Source organism: Chelonoidis abingdonii, chromosome 3, assembly GCF_003597395.2.
Source record: "Chelonoidis abingdonii isolate Lonesome George chromosome 3, CheloAbing_2.0, whole genome shotgun sequence".
NCBI classification, from domain to species: Eukaryota; Metazoa; Chordata; order Testudines; family Testudinidae; genus Chelonoidis; species Chelonoidis abingdonii.
The window spans coordinates 32,862,846-32,888,724 of NC_133771.1; the positions used below are offsets into that span (position 1 = coordinate 32,862,846).

The window sequence follows — 25,879 nt, forward strand, 5'->3', positions numbered from 1 at the left end:
TAATATATAACTAAACTATTATTGTATGTAAAGTAAATAATGTTTTCAAAACGTTTAAGCTTCATTTAAAATTAAATTAAAATGCAGAGCCCCCCGGACTGGGTCCAGGACCCAGGCAGTGTGAGTGCCACTGAAAATCAGTTCGTGTGCCACCTTCAGCACGCGTGCCATAGGTTGCCTACCCCTGTGTTACAGTAATTCAAATCATAACAACTAATAGAACATATGAGTTGGAGCATGTTGTTGTTGCTATATGCCCAAATTACTACCCTCTCTCCCCACCAGAGAAAGGTAGGAGAAGGGAGTGAACTGTATCTGTGACAGAGGGCCAGAAAGTGTTACACAGTTAGCTGGCTAATTGACCCAGATTCAACCTTTACAGACATATTAAAGGATATGTAAATGGTAATTAGAGCCATTTCATGTTAGAGAGACTAATGTGTTGAAATGCAAACCTATACTGTTAGAGAATTAGAGGTAATACTAATTGTATGTGTTTTCATATATATTCCCTGTTAGATGTTAACCATGTAAACAGATGGTTCCTTTCTGTTTCTATATCTATTAAGTCAGAGATCGAAAGGGAATATTAACATGTAGGTGAAAAAAACGGTTACCTACCTTTTAGTAACTGTTGTTCTTCGAGATGTGTTGTTCATGTCCATTCCACATTAGGGTGTACGCGTGCCGCATGCACAAGTGTCGGAAACTTTTCCCTTAGCAGCTCCTGTCAGGGCCCCTACCTGAGCGGCGCAACTGCACCGTGCATATACACCCCCATCGGCCCGACCCCCTCCAGTTCCTTCTTGCTGGTGACTCAGACAGAAGGGTAGGAGGGCGGGTGGTGGAATGGACATGAACAACACATCTTGAAGAACAACAGTTACGAAAAGGTAGGTAATCATTTTTTCTTCTTTGAGTGCTTGTTCATGTCCATTCCACATCAGGTGAATCACAAGCTTAGCTTCGGAGGATGGTAGGAGTCACAAAGCAATTGATAGGAGGACTGCCCCGCCAACCACCGCATTCTCTCGGGCCTGCTGGTCGACCGTGTAGTGGGTCGTAAAGGTATGCGCTGACAACCAGGTGGCTGCTCTGCAGATCTCCTGGACCAGGACCTGTGCCAGGAAAGCTGCTGAAACTGCTTGCGCCCTGGTCGAATGGGCCATGACCGCCAGGGTCGGAACACCTGCGAGGTCATAACATGCCCGAATGCAGTCTGTAATCCAGGAGGAGATCCGCTGCGCGGATTTATGAAAGGGTTTGGTGCGCTCCAAGTAGAACACCAATGTCCAACGGACATCCAGGGAGCGCAGACTGCGGTGACTGGTATCCGCACGGGGTTTGGGAAAAAACACCAGCAGACAAATGTCTTGGCACAGATGGAATTGTGAAACCACATTTTGGAGGAACTTGGGGTGTGGGCAGAGCCGCTCCTTGTCTTTATGAAATACTGTATATGGTGGCTCCGAGATGAGTGCCCTCAGCTCAGATACCCTTCTGGCCTAGGTAATGGCCACCAGGTATGCCACCCTCCAGGAAAGCTGGAGAAGGGAGCAGGTGGCATGTGGCTCAAACGGGGGCCCCATGAGCTTAGAAAGGACAAAGTTGAGATTCCATGGAGGGACTGAGGGGCGTGAGTAAGGGAACACCCTCCCCAGTCCTTTAAGGAACCGCTCCACCATTGGGTGGGAGAACTCCGAGCCCCCTGAAAACCCCGGGTAGAAGACGGAGATGGCTGCCATATGCACCCTGATCAAGGACAGAGCCAGTTCCTGCTGCTTGAGGTGCAGTAAGTACTCTAGAATGGTAGGCACCAGAGCCTGGCATGGCTGAACCTGTTGGGGCCCACACCAGCATGAGAACCTCTTCCACTTGGCCAGGTAAGTCACCTTGGTAGAGGGCTTCCTACTACCAAGTAGAACCTGCTGCACAGGGAGGGAGCACTGGCCCTCTACAGCGTTCAGTCACAGAGCTTCCGTGCCATCAGATGCAGTGATTGCAGGTCGGGGTGGAGGAGCCGCCCTCCGTCCTGCGTGATGAGATCCCAGTGTAGGGGCAGGGTTACTAGAACTTCCACCGACACCTCCAGGAGTGTGGTGAACCAGTGCTGGCGGGGCCAGGCTGGGGCGATGAGGATAACCGCCCCCCCCCCCCGTCCCGTTCCTGCACACCTTGAGCAGGACCTTGTGTACCAGAGAAAGCAGGGGATTGCGAACGCATCTGCTATTGAGCCCAGGCTGCAGCCCTGGAATGAGAAGAATTGCGGGTACTGGGTGTTGCCCTGGCAGCAAACAGGTCTACCTGAGGAAACCCCCACTTGTGGAAAAGCAAATACATGATGTCCGCTCTGAGCGTCCACTCATGCATGCAGTATGACCTGCTGAGGTGGTCCGCCAGTTTGTTCCATACGCCCAGAAGATGTGACACCTTGAGGTGAATGGCATGGGTTTTGCAAAAGTTCCAGAGGAGGAGAGCCTCGTGGCAGAGCGGCGAGGAACGGGCTCCGCCCTGCTTATGTAAAACATGGCAGTCGTCTTGTCTGTCAGAACTGTCACACTGTGACCACTCAAAGCAGCGTGAAAAGTCTGGCAGGCTAAACAAACTGCCCTGAGTTCCTTCACGCTGATATGGAGCGACCACTCCACTCCTGACCACAAGTCCGGAGTCCTAAGGTCTCCTAGGTGAGCCTCGCCATCTGAGGTCTGACGCATCCGTCACAAGTGTCAAGTCTGGTTGTTGTGCAGCAAAGGGGACGCTTTCGCAAACCACGGTCTGGGACAGCCACCACCGCAGGGAGTCTAACATATCCTCCAGGGCTGTCACTACCAAGTCAAGGGGGGGTCCCTGCCTGGGAGGTATACACGGGCGAGCCAAACCTGCAGCATCTTGAGTTTCAGTCTGGCATGCTTGACCACATGTGTGCATGCTGCCATGTGGCCCAGCAGCCTCAGGTAGCATCTGACCGTTGTAGAGGGAAACTGGCTCTGGGAGTTCACTGCTTGCTGGATGGCCAGGAATCGTGATACTCAGAGGCTCACCTTTGCCTGTACTGGATCTAGGACTGCCCCTGTGAATTCCACTATCTGCACTGGAATGAGGGTGGACTTGGGGGTGCTGACCAGGAATCTCAGTGTGCGGAATAGTCTCAGGGCCACTTGCACATGGGACCGAATCTCCAGTCGTCGAGGTATGGGTAAACTCAAACCCTTTGCCTCAGTAAGAAGGCTGCCACCACCGCCATGCATTTTGTGAACATCTGTGGGGCCGCAGCTAGGCCAAACAGGAGAACCGTGAACTGGCAATGTTTTGGGTTCACAGTGAGGCGCAGGAATCAGCGATGCACTGAGCGGATGGTGATATGAAAGTACGTATCCTTCATGTTGAGGGCAGCGTACCAGTCCCCTGGATCCAGGGAAGGGATGATGGTGCCCAGAAAGACCATGCGGAACTGGGCCTTGACCAGGAACTTGTGGAGCCCGCGCAGGTCCAGAATGGATCAAAGGCCTCCTCTGGCCTTGGAAATGAGGAAGTAGAGGGAGTAGAACCCTTTTCCTCTTAAGTCCTTCGGTACCAACTCTACTGACACCCGCCTCTAGGAGCTTGCAAACCTCCTTTTCCAGGCGGTGCTCATGAGAAAGGTCCCTGAAAAGGGACGGGGAAGAGGGGTGGGGGATAGGCAGGGAGGAGAACTGTAGCCTGTAACTACTTTGCACTGTGCATAACATCCAGTGGTCCAACGTAGTACTGGACACGCACAGGAGAAGCGGGACAGGCGATCCAGGAAGCAAGGGGATGGATCCGGCGATTGGTCCGGTATGCTGTCCTTGACAGTACCTTCAAAAGCCTGGTTTAGGGCCGAGCTAAGACTTATGCTGGCCTTGGCTCTGGCCTGGCCTATTGGAGCTACTGTTATCATCATTACGCCGCCTGCTGTTATCCCCATTTCGCCTGTGGTAGGGCTCCTGCCTAGGACGAGGTTGATAGCGATGCTGAGAAGGCAGCTGGGGATTGAAGGGCTTTCTTTTGGTAGCCGGGGTGTGCATATCCAGCAACTTCAGTGTGGCCCCTGAGTCCTTGAGGCTATGCAGCTTTGCGTCCATCTAGTCCGAAAAAAGTCCGGACCCTTCAAATGGGAGGTCCTGGAACGAGTTCTGTACCTCAGGCGACAGACCTGACTCCTGCAGCCATGCTGAGCATTGCATGACCATGCCAGATGCGACTGTCCTGGCCGCCATGTCCGCCAAATCCAAGGAGGCCTGGAGAGAGGTCTTCACTACGGCCTTGCCTTTGTCCACCAGCGCCGTAAACTCCTGTTGGGAACCCTATGGGAGGCTGTCTTTAAACTTCCCCACTGCCGCTCAGGAGCTGAAGTTATACCTGTTGAGGATGGCATGTTGGTTAGCAACCCTCAACTGGAGGCCCCCTGAGGAATACACCTTCCTGCCAAACAGATCCAGGCGCTTCGCTTCCTTGGCCTTAGGGGCTGGGGCCTGCTGCCCATGGCGCTCTTTCTCCTTTACCGCTGAGACTACCAGGGAATATGGGCTTGAGTGGCAAACCAAGAAGTCGTACCCCTTTGACAGGGCGAAGTACTTCAATTCCACACCTTTGGCTGTTGGAACGCTGGAGGCCGGGGTCTGCCATATAGTCTTATAGTTCGACTGCATCGTCTTAATAAGCGGAAGTGCTATTCTGGATGAACCCTCTGGGCTCAGGATGTCTACCATGGGGTCCTCCTGCTCAACTGTCTCCTTGGCCTGCAACCCCAAGTTATGAGCAACCTTACGCAGAAGCTCTTGGTGGACTCTGTGGTCTATTGGAGGAGGTCCTGATACCGCTGTGCCTGCCATCACTTCATCCGGGGATGACGAGATCAGCAGCTGCTCCACTTCCTCCTGCTAATCCCCTTGGTACCCCTCCCCCGAAAGAGGGGCATGCAGCTCAGGCCTAGACAGCTGATCCTGGGCGGCACCGGACTCAATGCCAGTTTCTCCAGTTTCTCACTTGGCGACGGCGCAGATAGTCTGGATGCCGTGGCTTCCCACACAGAGGAGAGTCAGTGTGGGGACCGGGACTGGTGCACCGAGTAGCTGGCCCTGGAGGGAGCCGCTGGCCACTGGGTGGTAGGCCCAGGGGGTCCAGAAGAGCCAGGGTCCCAGTGGACCCCACTGGGGTTGCCACCCATCCTGATGATCTCTGCTGTCCAGTGCCCAGTGCGGGTAACTGTATCAGCCCAAATCGGCGCCAGACTGGTGACGCCGAGCACAAAGGCCACAGCAATGCATTCAACCTGTGATGGCGGGAGATCGCCGAGCAGCTTCTCGCCAATCAGGACCGGTATCGCTGCTCGTGGGACCTGGATCAGTGTCGGTGCTCCCAAGACCTAGACTAGTGACTTCTGGACGCCTTTGGCGATGGTCAGCTCACCTTCTCTTGGTGCCAGTCTCTGGAGGGTGCCAGAGAGCGTCGGGTTCCTTGCACTAACCCCGTGCGCTGACTCATCTCCGGTACTAAGGCTTCCCTCTGTGTCAGGGGTAACTGAGAGTCCGCAGACTAGACACTCACTGGGACCAACGCCAGGAGTGATGCTGAGATAGTGACCTTGAATGGCGCACCATTGCCGGCTTTCTCCTCGACGGCACCGCGGGCCCAGGTGCTGCAGGCTTCTTCCTGATCCGAAGGGGGCTCACTGACAACCTAATGAGGTCCTTCACCGCCTCAAAGGTGCCAGGCATGGAGGGCTGATCCATTACTCCCTCGAGCCAGTTGTCCTCACTGAGTTCACTTAGAACTGGACTCAGAAGGACTTGTGGCACTGGTGCCACCGGTGCCGGCACAATGTCTATCCCACTCTTTCCGGTGCCCGGGCCCTTAGATGGCGCCAGTCTCCTTTGCGGGAATGTCCATGCCCTTCTTTTGGCTTGGCCTTGGGCCGCACTGGGGAGAATGAGCGGTGCCAGGGTCTACTTTTCTCTGGGGCCAACAGCTTGCGGTGCTTGCCCGGCACCGGGTCTCTTGACAACTCCGGGGCACTACGCACCGAGGAGGCTGCAGCGCTGCCTCCATCAAGAACTGCTTCAAGCAAAAATCTCTCTTTTTCTTTGTTCTAGGCTTAAACGCTTTGCTAATCTTACACCTCTCTGTTTAGTGTGCTTTCCCCGGGCAACGTAGACAGGAGCAGTGGGGGTCACTAACCAGCATAGGCTTGCGGCACGTGGCGCAAGCCTTAAGCCTGTGGGCCTGCACCCCGCCCCCTCCCACCCCCACCGCCTGGGGCAGGTGCTGGAAGCCTCCAAGTACCTAATCTATTAAGTGTCCAGACAACAGAATGCTAATGAACTGATAGCAGCTAAGTACTCTAAAGCTAAGGGATTGCTTCTCGTAGGAGAGCAAGAGGTTGTTCCAACACCACCATGGATGGTAAGAAGGAACTAGAGGGGGTCGGACCAGCAGGGGTATATATGCCTGGTGCAGTGGCACCACTCAGGTGCGGGCCCCGCCAGCCCAGCGGGTACCACTAAGGGAGAAGTTTCCAACACTCATGCATGCGGCGCGCATACACTCTAATGTGGAATGGACATGAACAAGCACTCGAAGAAGAACTTGCATGTAATAATGTCATTGTCTATATTTCTCTCTGAAGTTTGTAGTAACCTGTCTATAAATTGCTTAATTGATAATTATCTTATGCTGATGAATGCAACTAGTTATCTGTGTATACATAGGAAATAGGTAATTCTACTTCAAAGACACTATTCTTCACCCAAGGAACTCTTGCTGTCAAGATACTATCAGAGCTTGCCAGAAAACTATAAAAAACTCTTGGGACCTGATCCTTTCCTGATAAAGCTTAAGCAGATCTGACATGAAAGTTTGAGCCGAAAGACTGAGGTCTTCAATTCCATTCTGAATCACCCTGATAGTCCATAGGTACAGTCCAACGTCCACTAATTCTGAAAGAACTCTTTGCAATTCTAAAACTCACCATCTCTACTATGAAAATGACCTAAGAACTCCATTCATGTTTGCATGTAAAATGATCTTTTAACCAATATTCACTCTCATTTTTTAAATAATTTTTAGTTTAGTTGATAAGAATTTGGCAGGATCTGAAATATACATTAACCTGGAGGGTAATGTGTCTGATCCTTTGGGACTGATAGAACTATTTGTATAATGACCAAGATTTCAATAATCCTCATCATATTTGACTTGGCTGTCTGAGAGGAAGCCCAAGGCTGGGTTGCTTTAAGGGAGCTGTGTTTTTGGCTTCCAGGTAACCAGTAAGGTATTGCGGAAGCTGTTTTGTTGCTGGCTTGGTGAATCTAAAGTATTAGAAATAACAACCAGTTTTGGTGATTGTCTGCCCCATTCTTTGCACTTTGCCCTAACTGAGCAAGGAATTGTATCTCTCAGAGGTATAATTACTCACCTGTTGTGGTCTTGAGGTGGTGCAGATATATACTACCCTATGCATAGAGAGTTTGTGCCAAAGCCACAATTTAGGCCTTAGACAGTATACTAATGAGTGTATCAAAATTGATAGATTAGACAATTCAGAGTAGATGTACAGGATGGAGTCACTGAAAATGAAGGTAATTATTCCTTCAACATTTGGAAACTGTCTACTCTTTCTTTTTCTTCTACTTTAAGTTAGTCTACGAATATATTGTATAATTTCATATCTAAATGAAGAGGTCAGCTCCAAACAAGACATCTAAAGAACAGAGAATGTGATATTCAAATACTTAGTCAAATACAAATGAAAACTGCACCAAATTCAAAACACTTTTATGCTTCTACTCTATTGTTTTACATTAAGTTTGAAGTTAATTGTTTTTAAAATCTGCTGTTAAGAATTATTTAATGTACGATCTGTTACAGATTACCGAAAGAGCGATGGCAATCAGAGCAAGTATGCTTTGTTCAAAGCTTGTTCTCCTGGTTTTAATTTTTTCATTATCTATCAGGCTGTCAAAGGAGCAGGAAGCTTGTATGCTTCAAAAATCTTCTCTTGTCCTTAGATTTTCATTTTGTTTAACCCTTCCCCTTTCTTTCACAGTGCCTAGCCTCTCAGATTTATTTGAGAGTTCCTCACAATGTTATTTGTAGTACAACCGTTGAATACACATTCTTAACTATTGGTGGGTAACAATTTCAATTAGAATTCAGATGTAAAATCAGATTCATATGAAGTGTTTTGTTAGAAGTTGCTTTTAATTCAACAGATTGTTTTATCTGGGCCACCCGCCTAAAAAGATTATCTGGTATTTTTGCAGACTGTTATTTTGCACATATCCCAGGAGATTTAGTTGGGCAGATGAGCTGTATCACACAGATTAATTTCCTATCCTTTAAACAGATGACAGTGCAAATGTTTTTCATAGATATGGATCATTAATATGAAAAAACAGCTTTGTTTTTCAATTTGTTTTCTGTTAAATTGCATCTTCCTTACAGCACCAAACTAAAAAAAAATGGTGGGTAACAAAGAAAAGCCAGATGGCTAGCATTCCCTGATATCATACTGCTGAGCCAGGGCTGCTTCTGACTCTTAGGGAGCTCACTTCACTGTGGGACAATTTTTTTCTCTCTCAGTTCATGCAGTAGGGAAAGGAAGCGGGTGAAGCTGGGACTTTCAGACCCTGATTCTGCGAGGTAGTGAGCCCTTCAGTTAAAGCCATTGAAGTCATTGGGTACTGAAGGTGCTCAGTGATCTCAGCAGGCTTCAGAGTAGCAGTTGTGTTAGTCTGTATCCGTAAAAAGAACAGGAGCACTTCTGGCACCTTAGAGACTAAAATTTATTTGAGCATAAGCTTTCGTGGGCTACACTCCACTTCTTCGGATGCATAGAATGGAACATATATTGAGGAGATATACATACGCATACAGAGAGCATGAAAAGGTGGGAGTTGTCTTACCAACTCTGAGAGGCCAATTAAGTAAGAGAAAGAACTTTTGAAGTGATAAGCAAGATAGTTTGATATGAGAATCAAACTATCTGTACTGGGCTATCTTGATTATCACTTCAAAAGTTTTTTCTGTTACTTAATTGGCCTCTCAGAGTTGGTAAGACAACTCCCACCTTTTCATGGGTGTGTGTGCACGTGTGTGTGTGCGCGCGTGTGTGTGCGCGTGTTCAATATATGTTCCATTCTATGCATCCGAAGAAGTGGCCTGTAGCCCATGAAAGCTTATGCTCAAATAAATTTGTTAGTCTCTAAAGTGCCACAAGTACTCTTGTTCTTTTCTCAGTAGGCTGTTCTTCATTTTAGTGTCTCCTACTATAGCCATGCTCTGGGGATTTCAACATCCCCATCAGTCAGTGTGAGTTTGTCCCATAACTTGTAAGGTATAATGGAGCGACTTAGTAACACATAACCTTCACTACTTCAGAATCAGAGGTAGGGGGAAATAAGGTGAACGCATACTTTACTTATCACTAAGGCATCAGAAAAAGGTTTACATTTGTGGTGAAAATCAAACCAACAGTCACACAACATGGAGTGCAAAAACATGTTAAGCAGCACAGAAGACATTCCTGATGCCAATTTAAATACTTTCTGTTTTCAACAAGTAATGGATCTATACTTACATATCGCTGCTTGGATTAGGTTTTACGGTCTCATCAGCTGGCAGACAAAATTCCATAATCTCATTAAAACCAGCATTCCCAATATTCTTGGCAAGCTGTTAAAAATAAATACCTATGTTTCAAACAGATATGTTCAGTAACTAGCCATAAGCACTGTGTAGTCAGAGAACAAGATAAATGGAAATCAGGACTTGGGGGTTTTAGTCCTAGCTCTGCAACTGACTGTTTGACCTTGAACAAGTTATATGGGTCTCAGTTTACCCATCTCTAAAACCAAGACAATACCTTCCTTTCCCTCAAGAGTTGTCTTCACAATTAAGTACCTGATCCAAAGCCCACTGAAGTTAACTTCAATGGATTTTCTTGAAGTTTAAAAAACACTTTGAAATTCTCTGCTGAAAGATTCAACGTAAGGTAAGAGGTAAACAGTGGAGAAATACCTGAATTCCTCACACGAAAGGCACTATTTAAGTGCCATATAGTTGTATTCTTTTTAAAAGGAACTTACTGTAAAGACAGCCCTGTTAAGCACCAAAAACAATCACTCTTTTATTAATACAAATTCTAATACCAGACATACAGTTTCTTCAGTAATACAATGTTTTCCAGTGAGCTTTAATTTGAGAAAGGAACATTTCTTGCTTGTATTTTTCAAAAGGTAACTTCAAAGTCTGAAAAAATATAGTTAAAATGACAAAAATATACAGGAAGTGGAACTCGCTCACTATTTTCCTACGATTTTATAAATTAATAAAAACATTTACCAAAAGTTCAGATGTTCCCAGCACATCTAACGTGAGTGACTGCATTCTGGAGTAGTGAACACCAAGTTCTCTATGGATTCCTGAACATTCAATGCAAGTCAGAATTCCCAGATTTGTTGAAAGCCAGGTAGGATCTGAAGCAAAGGAAAAAAAAAAAAGCACAGAACTGAAGTTTGGTTAGGTAATGATTGCACTGTAAAGATTAATAATATGGAAATGAAGTCAAAATGTGAGCTTTAGATGTTAAATTCCTTAGGAAGGAGTATGTGTCTATCTCTGTGGCCCCTTAATGGAATTGCTCTTATATATACAGTTACTCATGTGCCTCAGCCTTTGCAGGATTGGGGGCTGTATTTGTACAGTAGCTAACATTATGGGACAAAACTCCAGATTAGGGCCTGAGGCTGCTATTGTAATATAAGTAATAATAATACCTAGCTGCCCATTTTTGTTTTCTGGAGTATATATTTTAGTCTAAGGGCAACAGCAGTAACATGAAAATAAATACTTCACCATGACACAAAGAATCCTCAAGAAAACATTTCAGAGACATTAAGGAATCTCTCTCTACCTAATACTCATCTCTCCACAACATTCTCCCTTTCCTCTGTTCCCTACACTTCAAATGAAAATCATTCATTTGTTAAAATCTAAACAGTTCTGTAACTCTTTAACAATGTTTGACCCCAGCTTCACTGAACTAGCCCTTTCAGAGGCAGGAAGATTGACTCTTCTCATACCAGTCTGTAGCGGGTGGTCATCCCGCTCCACTTAGAAAGGGGTTAAAGGCAGCCAAGCGAGGCTCCTTGGGTAAACAGTCACCAAGGTGGCCACACCCAGTTAGGGTCCAGCTGACCCTGATAAAAGGTCAGGGTGAGGGAGTAAGAGACTCTTGCTCCAGCTGAGGAGCAGAGAGGACCAGGCTGCCTGGGAGAGTAAGCAAGGTATCAGAGGGTATGGCTACACTTGCAGCTAAACAGCGCTGGGAGTTACAGCTGTCTTCATACAGCTGTGTAGGGAAAGCGCTGCAGTGTGGCCACACTGACAGCTACCAGCGCTGCAGTGTGACCACATTTGCAGCATTTGCAGGACTGTTGGGAGTGGCTGAACAGGCATTCTGGGATACCTCCGAATACCTCTGGAGGCCAGTTACAGTGCTTTTGGTGGCCACATTGGCGGAGCAGCACTGCATCACCAGTGTTGCAATCGTTATACCCCAGGCAGAGCAGGAGTATAGCCAGCACTGCAGCCAGGGAGGTGCAGCGCTGTATGTGCCCTGCAAGTGTGGACGGCGAGTAAGTTGCAGCGCTGTAAACCCACCACCAGCCAGCACTGCATCTCTCCAGTGTAGCCAAGCCCTGAGACAGGACAGGGCTGGGAAAAGGCAGGCAGAGCTGGGGAGCTCTGGCCTGGTGAGTCACCAGGCTGAGGCCTTGCTAAAGGCCAGGGGACATACTAGGGCTGCAGGGAAGCATCTGGGGCTAGAAAGGCGGACGGTCCAAACTCTTTGCTGATGATGAGTGGCCACTTCAGACTGCAGTTTGCCCCTGAGGGAAGGGGCTAGATAAGGACTGGCGGTGTGTCACTCAGGAGAGATGGGCTTAGGGGATTGAGGTGTCCTGGGGAGGGGAGACCCAGAGTGTGGGGGCACTGCTGTGGGACAGCACCACAAGGTAAGGGGCACCAGGGTTTGGGAGGGACAGAGAGCCTGAAGTGCTCAGTGGTGGAGATCAGGAGAAAGCAGGCACCAGTAGGAAAACACCAGCCAACAGGAGGCGCTCCAAGGCTGGAACTGAGCTAATTCCCAGATGACCAACAGGAGGCATGGCAGCAGTGAGTGCCTGTCATGCTACACAGTTATACATCAAACTAACTAATTGAGTTACTACTGATTCAGATCAGTGAAACGAAAAGAAAAAACAAGATCTGGTGTTTTCAGATGAAGTGACAGTCACTAAAGGAAGTAGTGTTTCTGAGCTATGTCATATAGAAGAAAGTGGGAATAGCAGGAATTAAAAACTGTTTAAAAAGGATTACAACAGAATTTCACTGATCAACAATACCAATCAAGAGGGAAAATTACACACTCCAAAGCACAGGCAAGCAGATGCACTGTTTTCAAATGAGCGTACAGTCTCAGAATTATCCTCTGGCCAGTTCTCAAAGCCAGGCAGAACAATTAAAAAATAAAAATTAACAAAAATTATTAACAGAATGTATGTAATATCCTAGTGTGACTTCCAGTTCTACTGAGTTTACAGTAAAATTTAAATTATATAATGGAAGGCTCAACAATAATATATGATATTGTAATTACTGCATCAAAAGTAACATTAGCCTGGCTAATTATCAGAATCTATAGGAGAAAGGCAAAAAGCTTTTTTTTAAACTGACAATAGGATATACCAAATCCATCTTAATGAACTTCTACAATTACGCTGTTAGCATATTCTGCTAGATGGGTAATTGAATTCAAGAGAAAAGGGAATAATATCAATCAACAGCTTAAACACTCTTAATAGAAATATAATTTTACCAATTAGAAATGCACTGAAAGAATACTTTAAATTAGTCACCTTGTGCTCCACAGTCACAACACACATCATTTCCTGTCATCCTCTGAACCTCAGATATAATTTCTTTTGTCAGTTCTTGGACAATATTATTTTCTCCTGTGTTATCATCACCTTTGAATGCATTATTTAAAGCTTCTTCTTTGCTGTTCTGTAGCACAGATGTCCATCTAAAAACAATAGCAATATTTTGCTGTTCAAAATGTTATAGGCGTCTAAAGTTCAATGAAATGTAACAGTAGAATAGCAACACCAGAAACAAAAGTAGTGAAGTAACTCACATTTGACACTCTTGTTCATCTTCTGCTTGAAAGTGATAGGTTCTGTCATCTGCATAACAATATATATTGACCCAATATTGAATACTGAATATAGAGGTATGCTCTCAACAATGCTGTAATTTGCTTATAATTGACTATTGACTTCTCTTTTCTCACCATTGGAAAGGCGGTAATTGGGTGGGGGAAACAAAAATCACATTTAGGTGACATTCACCACTGTGTGGAGGTCTTAAGTGGTTCAATAGACCTTCTGGATAGGGGTGAATTTTACCAATATTATGCATATTATACATTTACATCTTTGTTTAGAAGCCATCCTCACTGCACCTTCATATTGCAGTTTTTAAAATAGCAGCTGTCTTCCTTTAGAAACTGACTTCATCATTTAGAAGTTGTGCCTTTACCATACAAGCCACAGGATAAAACAACAACTTTTGCAAAGAAGACAAGTGAAGACAAGTCCATGGGGAACAAATAAAAAAAGCCAAACAAATTCTTTTTTTTTAAGTCATCTGAGCACATAAGAAGGATCTGAAAATTTTGTGAGTGAGTTTTCCTGCCTTGGTAACTCAAAAATGGCCTAATGGACTTTTATTAAAGTTTTCAGGCACACAAACAAAAGTTCACCTACGCGCTAAGAGCAGATATTAGGAATTTCAACCAAATGGCAAATATTTTAAAAAAATCGGACATGAAGGACTTTCCTCTGCTTCGATAACTATAACATCATTACCATAATTCTATAATACAAAAATTACAATTGACTATGTCTTTGGAAAAGAAATAAAAATTTTAAAGAGTTAAGTAATACAGAATATAGAACTAATGCAAACAAAAAAAAACAGCTAAAGGAGAAGAAGAATTATGTAAGTAAAGCAAGAAACAGAGAAAAAGAGTTTCATCTATCATTTACATGAGTTGCAAAGTCATCAAGGCACAAAGATAAGGAAAAAGCTGTTCCAGCTGAGAGAAACTGTAGAGAAGGCTCTCATGCCAAGAATGGTGAGACTGTGTGAAGGGACAGAAAGGAAGCCAGTACCTAGTGAGAAACAGGGTAGAGAGGTGCTGGATTTTAAAAGTAGGCTGGAGCAAGTCTGCAGAGGGTTTTAACGCAAAAGAGGGCATTTTTTGTAACTGAATCCTAATATAAAAAGAAACAGTGGAATGATTGGGGGAAATTATGAGGTGACTACTCTTCTCTGTACATGGGATAAGGTCCACAGCAATATTCTGCATATGCTGATGAAGTGGGACTTGGGAATCCACAGAGAAGGGAGGTGCAACAGATATAGTGAGAGGAGATGAAAGTATAAAGGATGACATCAACAGTTGAGTAGAGGCAGTGGTAAAGAAGTGGTGATAGGCAGTTTTGCAAGCAAATTATACAGGGACAAAATTCAGGATCAAGAAAGTTGCCAAAATTATGGAGAGTGGATACCAAATGAAGGAGGGAAAAATGAAATGGAATTACATTTGAGGTTATGCCTCTTCCCCAAGATAAGCACTTCAGCATGTTTGCTTTTTACTTAAAAAGACAAAATAAGATTGAATTTAAAACTCCAAATCTTTTGTTTTTCTTTTTGAAAAAATTGGAAGAAAAAAAATCAACAAGCTGGTGCTATGTTCGATAAGTGCTGTTGAAACCCACTGCCAACCAGCAAATACAGCTTTGGAAAGAGAATGGAAAATAAAGAACCTATAAGAGGCAGAGTAGAAGGAAAGAAAAGAGAAAGACATAGGAGCAAAGGTGTGGAAGGGTGCAGTGCTTATTGAAGAGTGATGCAAATCATCATTATAATTCATAACTTGTACACCAAAACAAATAACGATACAAGGTAAAAAATTTCTGAAGTGCTTTCATGATTTAAGAAATTAAGCCTCACTGAAAGTCAATGGGACTTAGGCTCCTAAATGCTAAAGTCACTTTTGAAAATGGGACTAGGCTCCAAAGTCACATAGGCACTTCTGGAAATTTTACCCCTTGATACCACAATTTAGTTAAATATTAAGGTAAAAAAAGTGTGTCTTTTTTGATAAAATTTTTAATGTAAGCAAACAAAGTCCCTTATCTTGCAATTAATTCTGTGTGAGCAGAACTCTGAGCCCAAGTCTACACTAGCGGGGGGGGGGAATCAACCTAAGATACACAATTTCAGCTATGCAAATAGTGTAGCTAAACTCAGTGTATCTTAGGTCGACTTACCTGGCCGTGAGGACGGCGGCAAGTCAACTCCACTTCCTCCTTTCACGAGCTGGAGTTCTGGAGTCAACGGGGAGTGCAATCGGGGATCGATTTTATCGCGTATACACTAGACACGATAAATCAACTCTCGATAGATCAATCACTACCCGCCAATCCGGTGGGTAGTGAAAACCTGCCTTAAGTCCCTGCAAAACCCCAGTGACTTGAAATCAGTGGAATTCTGCAGGGAAACAGGAATCTACTCAGATGACTAAATTGCAGAATTAGGGTCTACCCCATGTATGTAGCTAGGTGTAGACTGATTATTTGTAAAGTAGTTAAACATGACTCTTTTATTCAAAATCTTAAAAATAGGGGTAGAGGACACACACTGGTATAAAATAATCCAGAGGTTTCCAAAAGCAAAAAAAGCTAATTGTGCAACTATATTTTATCAGGTAACAACTGGGTATAAAAACAAAATAAAAATACCAGAAGTTATTAAGGTGCACCTTCTTGTGGAGTTAACAGCTTTGGTTACTGGTAAACAGGATAGTTATTAAAAAAAAATGTGACCCTGGCCTTGATTTATTCAGGTGTAATACTGTACAGATTACAATATATTTTTAGTTTGAGGAAGTCAACAGAGATACTGGCCTACAAGATTTAGTCTTAATATATCTGAAAAGTTACATCTACTCTAGGTACAAAAGTTGGAACTCTACAGTGGATAAGTCCATTATGTCAGCCAATCCATTTGGAACATGTGCGTCTATTTTTAGTTGCCTCCTCCTTCCCCCACCACCCCAATCCTGGAAAAAGGTTTTACTATGTTATGGTTTGTTCTTTGTTAACGTTTATATAAAAACAGAAAATGAACATTTCAATGGGATAAAGCTGAATATGAAAGCCATATTTTTGCTGGTGTAAACAGATACAGGTCCATTGATTTCAATAGTATTTCCCCCACTTAGACATGCAGAAAATTTGGTACACTATGTACATTTGAGATATTAATGATAGGTAACAAAGGAAAAAATTGTAAGTTTCACCCATTTTATAGTATACATGTACATATTCTTGTAATATGTACTGCACGCATTTTATTAACTTAATAAAAACAACATAAAAATCTTCAGAATACTCAAACAAAAGAAAAAACTCCACTATTCAATTACATTTAATCCTAGTATAAGTTTTATAATACAAGTCTTTAATGTTGATATTTTGTATCTTTAATTTGGGCATTTTACAATTAAGCAAAATCAATCAATCAAAATCAAATCAATTTTTAGGAAAAGTATTTTTCATTGCTTTTTCTGTGATTATTAATGACACTAATGCACTTATAATTTAATAAAGAAATTTTCTGTCACGGCTCTAAGTCTTTTGTTTGAGTCTGTATTGAACTAATTACTCTGCAATTAGGACATCATAACTTATCTTGGAAACACTGTAGTTGTTACTACTTCAGCACTGTGACCCCACTGAAGGATGATGTAAGATAATGTGAAATGAAGGAACAAGCCCATGTTTAAACATGAATAGTTTTGCGAATGAACAAGTTTAGTAAGGAACATTATGAGAAAGAGATGAAAGGCAAAGAGTTTTAAAGAGGGAATGTCATAACGGTAACATATTGCACATACATTAAACTAATATTTTAAATCTGATACATTTTCTGAAATAATCTTTGAACTTTGGATGTTTACTAGAGGTAAAGACCTAAGGAACTAAACAACAAACCTACGTGATATGAGGTCAAAACATTTTTTCTCCTCTGGGTTTGTTTTCACTTGGCAAGTTAACAGATTGAGTTTTGCAGGAGGTCGGTTAGCCTATTTAAAGATAAAAAACACACAAAGTAATATCCCTTAGTAAGATGCATATGGATTAAGAATTTGCTTGTCTGTAGGAAGAATCTGCCTGCAGCTAGGCATACTATTCTATTACAAGACATCTGAGTATGACCACAAAGTTTCCAAAACTGGCTAGCACCCATATTTTTGGGGTATCAGACAAGAGTAGGGCAAGGAATACTTTAATTTATATTTTTTTCTAGTTCCCGAGTACGTAACCTAGACTCCCTTACCTATTGACAGAATGGGTGTAATTAGGTATAGGGTGAAAGTGAAGGGAGTCTAACTGTAAAGGATGGGTCTAGTACCATTTTATAAACCATCTCTTTGGTTAACTTACCGTAATAATTGTCTGAAGGGAACAGACATAACAAAGGCAATAGCTGCCTTGATCATTAGAATATTTCTGATCAAATGAAATCATTTCCATTCTAGTAATATTTCCATTACTACTTCTAGTTGGCAGGAGGGAGGGAAAGTGTGGCTCTATTATTTTATTACTATAGTTCCTTTAGAAAAACAAGTAATTGTCTTCTCTCCCATATATTATAAAGCCACACTGCTGGAGAATAAACAGTTCACTACAAAACTCTCTAAAAATAAGCATATACTCTTCTTTTTCTTTTCTTTCCTCTTTTTGGGGGGAGGGGCGGGGGAAGAGGGGAGGATGAGCTACCAAAGACATCCTAAAAGCAAGCCAGTCAAAATAGTATGAGTCCCAAGATTCAACACTTCCAGACAGGGATCCTCTTTCCCATTATCAATTTCTCTTTGAATAAAAGTGCCATGTTTCATTAAAAGTAAAATCTAACAATAGGTCTTCCTAAAAAAAATGTAAAAGGGGAATGGAGATGTCAAAAAAATTATCATCTTTCTCCCCAAAATAGTTCCCCCTCCCTCCAGTGTATGAGGACACCATCTTGATGGCTGAAATCCAGAAATCACACACATCACTACAAACAAAAGCTATCTATACACTTTCCTAGAGCAATTAAATCAGAAATCAAATTAAATGAGGGAAGTTACTGCTTCTGTGGACCAAAATTAGTTTAAATAATCTGGTAAAGAAATTTGCAAAGACAGAATAATGCATAACAGATCGAAAAGAACTTAACAGGTCACAACAATAAGCATGGTTATCAGTTTACCCTATCAATCTGATACAAGAAAATAAGGCTTTACAATATGCAAACAAATTTTTATAAAACCAAGCTGGTATGAGGATATTATTTACTTATAACTGGAGGTTCTTTGAGATGGGTGGTCCCGATCTGTATTCCACTGTGGGTTATGCATGCATACTGCACCAGAGAAATGAGAACAGAGCCCCATGTGGCCGCTTTACAGATGTCCAGGAGCAGTATCTTCTGAAGAGATGCCACAGTTGTTGCTTACCCTCGGGTGGAATGAGATCTTACCCCATGGGGAGTAGTGAGGGTGAGGGAAGTTCGAGAGCTGATGGAAGAGAATGCAGCCAGAAATACATTTGGAGATTCTCTGCATAGAGAGGACATGCCCTCTGACTCTGCTATAACAATGAATGGTCTCGGGTACTTCCCAATTGATTTGTTCTCTGCAGGTAAAAAGCATGCAGTTTTGGGAAAAAACACAGAAAAGTGAATTGATTGGTTAAGGTGAAATTCCAAAACTACTCAGAGGTGAATTTGGGGAGTAGATGCAAAGAAACCATATCCTTATGGAATATAACGTACAGAGGATCTGCCATCATTGTTTCAAATTCGCCAACCCTTCTAGCTGAGATGATGGCTACATGAAAAGCAACCTTCCTGAAAAGGAGACACATGAAGCAAGAAACTAAAGGTTCAAAGTGGGGACATGTGAGTACTGAAAGAACAGTGTTTACGTCCCACTGGGGAGTCGGCTTCTGAATAGGTGGGAAAGTTATTAACCTTTGCAGAATCTATTTGTCTGTGGATGTGCGAAGATCAAGTAGTCCCAAGAAAGTGGATCATGTGCACTGATCACAGCCAAGTGGACTCGGAAGGAGCTGATGGACAAACCCGATATCCTCGAAGATAGGATATGGTACAAGATGAGAGGAATATGTGCAGTTTCTAGGAGAATGCCACTTTGATTGGCCCAAGAAGAAAAGCACTTCCACTTAATTAGGTTACGTTTTCTAGCAGAGTCCTTTTTACTATTAAAGAGGATTTCTCATATAGCTGTGGAACATGAACGTTCTAAGGATGATGCCCATCCAAATACCAAGACCCAAGGTGGAGTGGACACAGCTCAGGTTGCCTCATCTTGCCGTTCCAATGGGTCAGGGGCTTGGGAAATGTTGGGACAATCATTGGTGGTTGAAATGACATGCGAAGGAGGTTGGGAAACCAGAAGGGCCCAGGATCAAGATGATTCCTTCTCTGTCCTGACAGATTTTGTGTAGAACTCATGACAGGAGTGGTAGCAGAGGGAAGGCATAACTGAGGTGGTTTGACCAAGGAAGAAACAGAGCATCACCCTGGGAGTTGTGACAAAGAGCTCCTCTGGAGCAATATGTGGTGCATTTTCTGTTTTCTTGAGAGGTGAACAGACCCCTGGTTGGGGTTCCCCCAAGAATGAAAATATTGGACAGTACCAAGTCATGGACCTCTCACTCATGGTTGACTGTAAAATGTCTGCTATGGGAATCTGCAAGCAGACTTTGCTTTCCCGGAAGGTAGGTTGCTGATATGGTGATTTGATTGCTGATGCACCAATTCCAGAGGCTCACTGCTTCTGCACACAGGGAGGTGGATCTCACTCCACCCAGCTTGTTGATGTAGAAGACAGTCTTAATATTGTCTGACATTTATAAGGACATGCTGAGCGTAGATGAATGGAAGAAAGGACTCACATGCCTTCTGGACTGCACACAACTCCAGAATACTGATGTGCATCCTGAACTCCCGAGACATCCAGGTATCTTGTGCAATGTGGCTGTTCATGTGGGCTCCCCAATCTCATAGGGATGCATCTGTAATAATGGTCCTGTCTGGAGAGGAAGGATGAAAGGGTATGCCCACGCATACCTGATAAGGATTTGTCAACCACAGCAAAGGAGACACGATATTGATTACAGCCACGTCTGAAGGCAACAAAGGTGGAGTCTTCGAAATGGGGTGATGTAGGTGCATGAGGCCATATGACCTAGGAGAGACATATACGACTTGACCTGTATTTCAGCCTTGTTTGTGAGGTGAGCTATGATTTGTTCATGGCCTGGAACCTGTCCTCGGCAGGAACTCTCTTGCAGTGACAGAATTCAAGTTTGCCTTGATGAAGTTCAAAGACTGGGGGGAGGGAGGAAAGAACAACACAACACATTTTACCGTGTTTATGCTGACTCCCAGCGAGCTGATGCATAGACTTCCTGGCGGGACTTGGTGCCAGTTGTCAAGGCAGTGGAAGATAATGGGACCACAATGTCTCACATGGGCTGCTACTACCAAGAATATCTTGGTAAAGACTCTGGGGAGAGTGTATTCCGAAAAGGAGTCCTCTGTACTGAAAATAGTCGGAACCCACCATGAAGCTGAGGAAGCGTCTGTGGGCAGGATAAATGTGTGTGTGAAAGTAAGCGTCCTTCATAAAAAGAGCTGTAAATCACATGGTCTTTCCTAAAGATGAGATTATAGCTGCCAGTGTGACCATGCAAAATCTGAGTCTGTGAATGAAGTGGTTGAGATGGTGGAGGTCAAGGATTGGTCTCCAACTGCCCTTCTTTTTGGGTACCAGGAAATAAGTCAAGTAAAACCTTCTGCCCTGGTACTGAGAAGGGATATGTTCCTATTGCTCCTTGCTACAGTAAGGAGTTCACCTCTTGTTTGAGAATACTCTCATGACGGGGTCCCTGAAGTGGGCAGAGAGGGTTTTTTTTGGAGGAGGTAGGGATGCAAACTCTATCATATAGCCAGAATGGATGACATTCAGCACCCACTTGTAAGAACATAAGAACGGCCATACCAGTTCAGACCAAAGGTCCATCTAGCCCAGTATCTGTCTACCGACAGTGGCCAATGCCAGGTGCCCCAGAGGGAGCGAAGCTAACAGGCAATGTCATGATTTTATATACCTCTATCAATATCCCCCCTTAGTCTCCTCTTTTCCAAGCTGAAGAGGCCTAGCCTCTTTAATCTTTCCTCATATGGGACCTCTCCAAACCCCTAATCATTTTAGTTGCCCTTTTCTGAACCTTTTCTAGTGCTAGATGCCCGTATATTTTTTTGAGTGAGGAGACCACATCTGTACACAGTATTCGAGATGTGGGCGTACCATGGATTTATATAAGGGCAATAAGATATTCTCAGTCTTTTTCTCTATCCCCTTTTTAATGATTCCTAACATCCTGTTTGCTTTTTTGACCGCCTCTGCACCACTGCGTGGAACATCTTCAGAGAACTGTCCACCATGATGACTGCCAAGATCTTTTTCCTGACTCGTTGTAGCTAAATTAGCCCCCACTCATATTGTATGTATATAGTTGGGGTTATTTTTTCCAAAATGTGCATTTACTTTACATTTATTACCTTAAAATTTCAATTTGCCATTTGGTTGCCCAATCACTTAGTTTTGTGAGATCTTTTTGAAGTTCTTCACAATCTGCTTTGGATCTTAACTATCTTGAGTAGTTTAGTATCATCTGCAAATCTTTGCCACCTCACTGTTACACCCCTTCTCCAGATCATTTATGAATAAATTGAATAGGATTGGTCCTAGGACGGACCCTTGGGGAACACCACTAGTTACCCCTCTCCATTCTGAGAATTTACCATTAATTCCTACCCTTTGTTCCCTGTCTTTTAGCCAGTTCTCAATTTTCATGAAAGGACCTTCCCTTTTATCCCATGACAGCTTAATTTACGTAAGAGCCTTTGGTGAGGGACCTTGTCAAAGGTTTTCCGTTGTTTTTCAACACCTGGAGTGCAATAAGAGTGCTAGCCAACCCACACATGGTGGGTGGGGGTCATGAGGTGTTGGACTTATTGTTTCGTGACTCGAGTTCCCACAAAAAATAATGTGGAGACGGAGGCTGAGAATGATATGCAGAACCTGTTGCAGAGGGTATAGGGAAGCAGGACTTTTGAACCCTCTGTCTCTTATGTAGTGGCTCATACGGTCTCTGATGGAAAAACTGCTGAGCCATATGTCTAGATCTAGACCAATGAGCTGTGAAACTTCCTCTTAGGGGCAAGCATGTAAATACCAAGCAAGTGGAGGGTAGCCCTAGAATCCTTCACGGTATGGAGGGAATCATCTGTCTTCTAGTTGAAAAGGTGTGATTCATCAAAGGGGAGGTCCTTGAAGGTATTCTGGACCTCCTTATGCAACCCCAAGGAGGCATGATTCCCTGTGGATAATGGCAGTAGCTACAGCTCTAGAGGAAATATCAGCGGCATCAATTACAGATTGGAGAGTGGTCCTGGCTATGAGTTTGCCTTTGTCTATCAGAAAACGGGCTCAGTCCTGCTGTGGAAGGCTGTCAATAAACTCCTCAAACTTGGCGTAGATCAGGAAATTGTATTTAACTATTAGCGCCTGGTAATTGGCTATCCTGAAATGAAGGCTGGATAATGAGAAGACTTTTCTTTCCAGTAGATCCAGGCGTTTGCCCTCTATCAGCAAAAGTAGACCAAAGATGTTACTCTCTAGCGCTTTCAGAAGTGGACCCGACCACCAGTGTGTTGGGAATGGGGTGAGGGGAAAAACAAAAAACAAAACAAAAACACAGATGTGTGCATACTCCAGGCACAGTTGCCAGCATTTTTCCTTTAGTGGTATGCGTCAGATCGGCTCTAGTGCCCCTGAGTACCGCCTGCTCATAGCACTGGTACAAGGGGCCTTGCCAACCCCACATCCCTTCAGTTATCTTCTTACCAACCACTCTGAGAGAAGTGACACCAGGTAGGCCTTGGAATGGATATATGCAACATATCTCGAAGAACAGTTGCAGAAAGGTTAATAACCATTTTTTCTTCAAGCACATGCACATGTCCATTCCGATGCAGGAGACTCTCAAGCAGTTGCACAGCACGTGGGCTTGGAGTTCAAGGACAAGCTGACTGCAACACCGTGCGGCCAAAGTAGGCCTCATCTCTGGCTTGTTGGGTAATGGCATAGTGTGAGGAGTACATGTGCATGGAGGACCAGGTTGCTGTCCTGCAGATATCCTAAATAGGAAGTTGAGCAAGCAGAGCAGCCTAAGAGGCTTGAGATCTTGTGGAGTGAGCAATCAGGTTAGGTGGAAGAGGGACTCCCGCAAGGTTGTAACAAGCCCAAATACACAAAGTGATCCAAGACAAAATCCTCTGAGCAGAGACGGGAGCTCCTTCATTCTCTCAGCTATTGCTATAAACAGCTGAGTCCACCTGCTGAATGGTTTGGTCCTCAGGGCCCTTCTAACATTTCTAAAGAGTGCAGATATTGTTTTTCCCTATCTGCATTAAGCTTATGATAGAATACTGGTAGAAACACGGATTGGCTGCAGTGGAACTGTGAAACCACTTTTGGGAGGAACTTTGGATGCGAGTCTAGCTGACTTTATCTTTGAAGAAGATTGTATATAGGGGTTCCAAGGTGAGGGCTCGGATCTCCAAAACTCTTCTGGGCAAAGTGCTGGGCACTGAAGAGGACACCTTCTGAAGAAGTGCAACAGTGAGCATGTTCTTAGTGGCTTGAAGGGCAGGCCCGTCAGCTTTGACGGGACAAGATTTAAGTCCGAAGAACGGATTGCTTCCTTTATCTGAGAGAACACCCTCTCCAGGCCTTTGAGGAAACGAATTACCACTTTGTGCAAAATAATCGACCTGGCCACCAGGTGGACCTTGATTGAAGAAAGGGCCAGACCTTGTTTCAAGAGTAGAAGGTATTCCAAAACAAGCTGCAATAAGCACTGCGTAGGCAGAACCCCACATCCAGAAGACCAGATGGAGAATCATTTCCAATTTGCCAGGTAAATTTCCCCGGTGGAGAGTTTTCTATTGTCTAGTAGGACTCTACTCTGCACAAACTTGCTCTTCAGGATTCAGCCACGAAGGTTCCAGGCTGTCAGATGAAGACAGCTGAGGTTCAGGTGCCACAGCTGACCATGATCCTGGGTGATCAGGTCCAGATTCAGTGGGAGTTGGATGTGGGGGTCCAATGAAAAGCTGAAGAGAGTGGTGAACAAGTGTTGTCTGGGCCATGCTGGGGCTATAAGAATGACCCGTGCTTGGTCCTGCTTGATCTTCAACAGAACCTTGTGAATTAGTGGAATGGGGGGAAGATATAGTATACGTAAGTTGTCTGTGTCAACAGGAAGATGTCCGTAAGAGACCTGTGGCTGTGGCCACTCAGGGAGCAAAACTGATGGCATTTCCTGTTGTCACGGGTACCAATCAGGTCTATAAGGGGAGTCCCCCATCTCTGGAAGATGTCTTTTGTGATGTCCGGACTATGGACCACCCATGTGAGTGGAGAAGGATCTGCTGAGGTGATCCACAAGCTATTCTGTTGAATTCATATGCATGGAGGATGTCTAAGAGTTTGTGCTGGGAGTCCTGGATCTCCTCAAAAGCAATCTGAAGCTCTTCAGCAACTCTGTGGAGAAAGTCCTGGAACTGCCTGAAGTCATCGGGGAGCTGAAGGGGAAAGGGATATAGGAATCACTGCTTCATCCAGAGCGTAATATTCCTCCTCCTCTGTTGGATCCAGTGGCACATCTGACTACCTGGAAGATCAGATTAACTCTTCAAGGGAGTACTGGTCCCAAGGCCCCCCAGTATGGCCGTTAGGAGGGTTGATTAAGTGGTCAGACGGGCCCCTATGGCATGGGGTACCAGCAGCTTTCTTGTTGTGCCTCTGTGATTTAGGATATCCTAAGTCCACATGGGCCAAGCTGATGGGCTTGCTTACAGCTGAATCCAACTTGTCTGAAGTGGATTTCCAGGAAGACTTAGGCCTGGTCTACACTATGCGTTTAAACCGAATTTAGCAGCGTTAAACCGAATTAACCTGCACCCGTCCACACAACGAAGCCCTTTGTATCGATATAAAGGGCTCTTAAAACCGATTTCTGTACTCCTCCCCGATGAGGGGAGTAGCGCTGAAATCAGTATTGCCATGTCGGATTAGGGTTAGCGTGGCCGCAATTCGACGGTATTGGCCTCCAGGAGCTATCCCACAGTGCACCATTGTGACCACTCTGGAAAGTCATCTGAACTCGGATGCACTGGCCAGGTAGACAGGAAAAGCCCCGCGAACTTTTGAATTTCATTTCCTGTTTGGCCAGCGTGGAGAGCTCACAACACAGGTAACAATACAGTCTCCTGAGAATCGAAAAAGAGCTCCAGCATGGAGTGCACAGGAGGTACTGGATCTGATCACTATAGAGGGAGAGGATTCTGTGCTAACAGAACTCTGTTCCAAAAGACGAAATGAAAAAACAGTTGAAAAAATTTCCAAGGCCATGATGCAGATAGACCACACCAGGGACTCAGTACAGTGCCATGTGAAAGTTAAGGAGCTCAGACAAGCCTACCAGAAAACCAAAGAACCAAATGGAAAATTTGGGGCAGGGCCAAAAACATGCCGCTTCTATGCTGAGCTGCATGCAATTCTAGGGGGGTCCGCCACCACTACCCC

The 25,879-nt window shown here is 44.4% G+C and overlaps 2 protein-coding genes across 3 annotated transcripts in view; one reads left to right on the forward strand and one right to left on the reverse strand.

The window, feature by feature from the left end:
* Positions 1 to 25,879, forward strand: part of ADAM17 (ADAM metallopeptidase domain 17) — a 443,735-nt gene that overhangs the window by 241,456 nt on the left and 176,400 nt on the right. The gene's annotated exons all lie outside the window — the stretch shown is intronic.
* ASAP2 (ArfGAP with SH3 domain, ankyrin repeat and PH domain 2) overlaps positions 1 to 25,879 on the reverse strand; it is a 192,536-nt gene that overhangs the window by 63,677 nt on the left and 102,980 nt on the right. For both annotated transcript variants that reach the window (XM_032795190.2, XM_032795188.2), the window contains exons 12-16: positions 17,149 to 17,236; positions 13,217 to 13,265; positions 12,939 to 13,105; positions 10,363 to 10,496; positions 9,599 to 9,693 (exon numbers count right to left, since the gene is read on the reverse strand). In XM_032795190.2, coding sequence (XP_032651081.1) covers positions 9,599 to 9,693; positions 10,363 to 10,496; positions 12,939 to 13,105; positions 13,217 to 13,265; positions 17,149 to 17,236 — 533 coding nt within the window. The remainder of the gene's footprint in view (positions 1 to 9,598; positions 9,694 to 10,362; positions 10,497 to 12,938; positions 13,106 to 13,216; positions 13,266 to 17,148; positions 17,237 to 25,879) is intronic.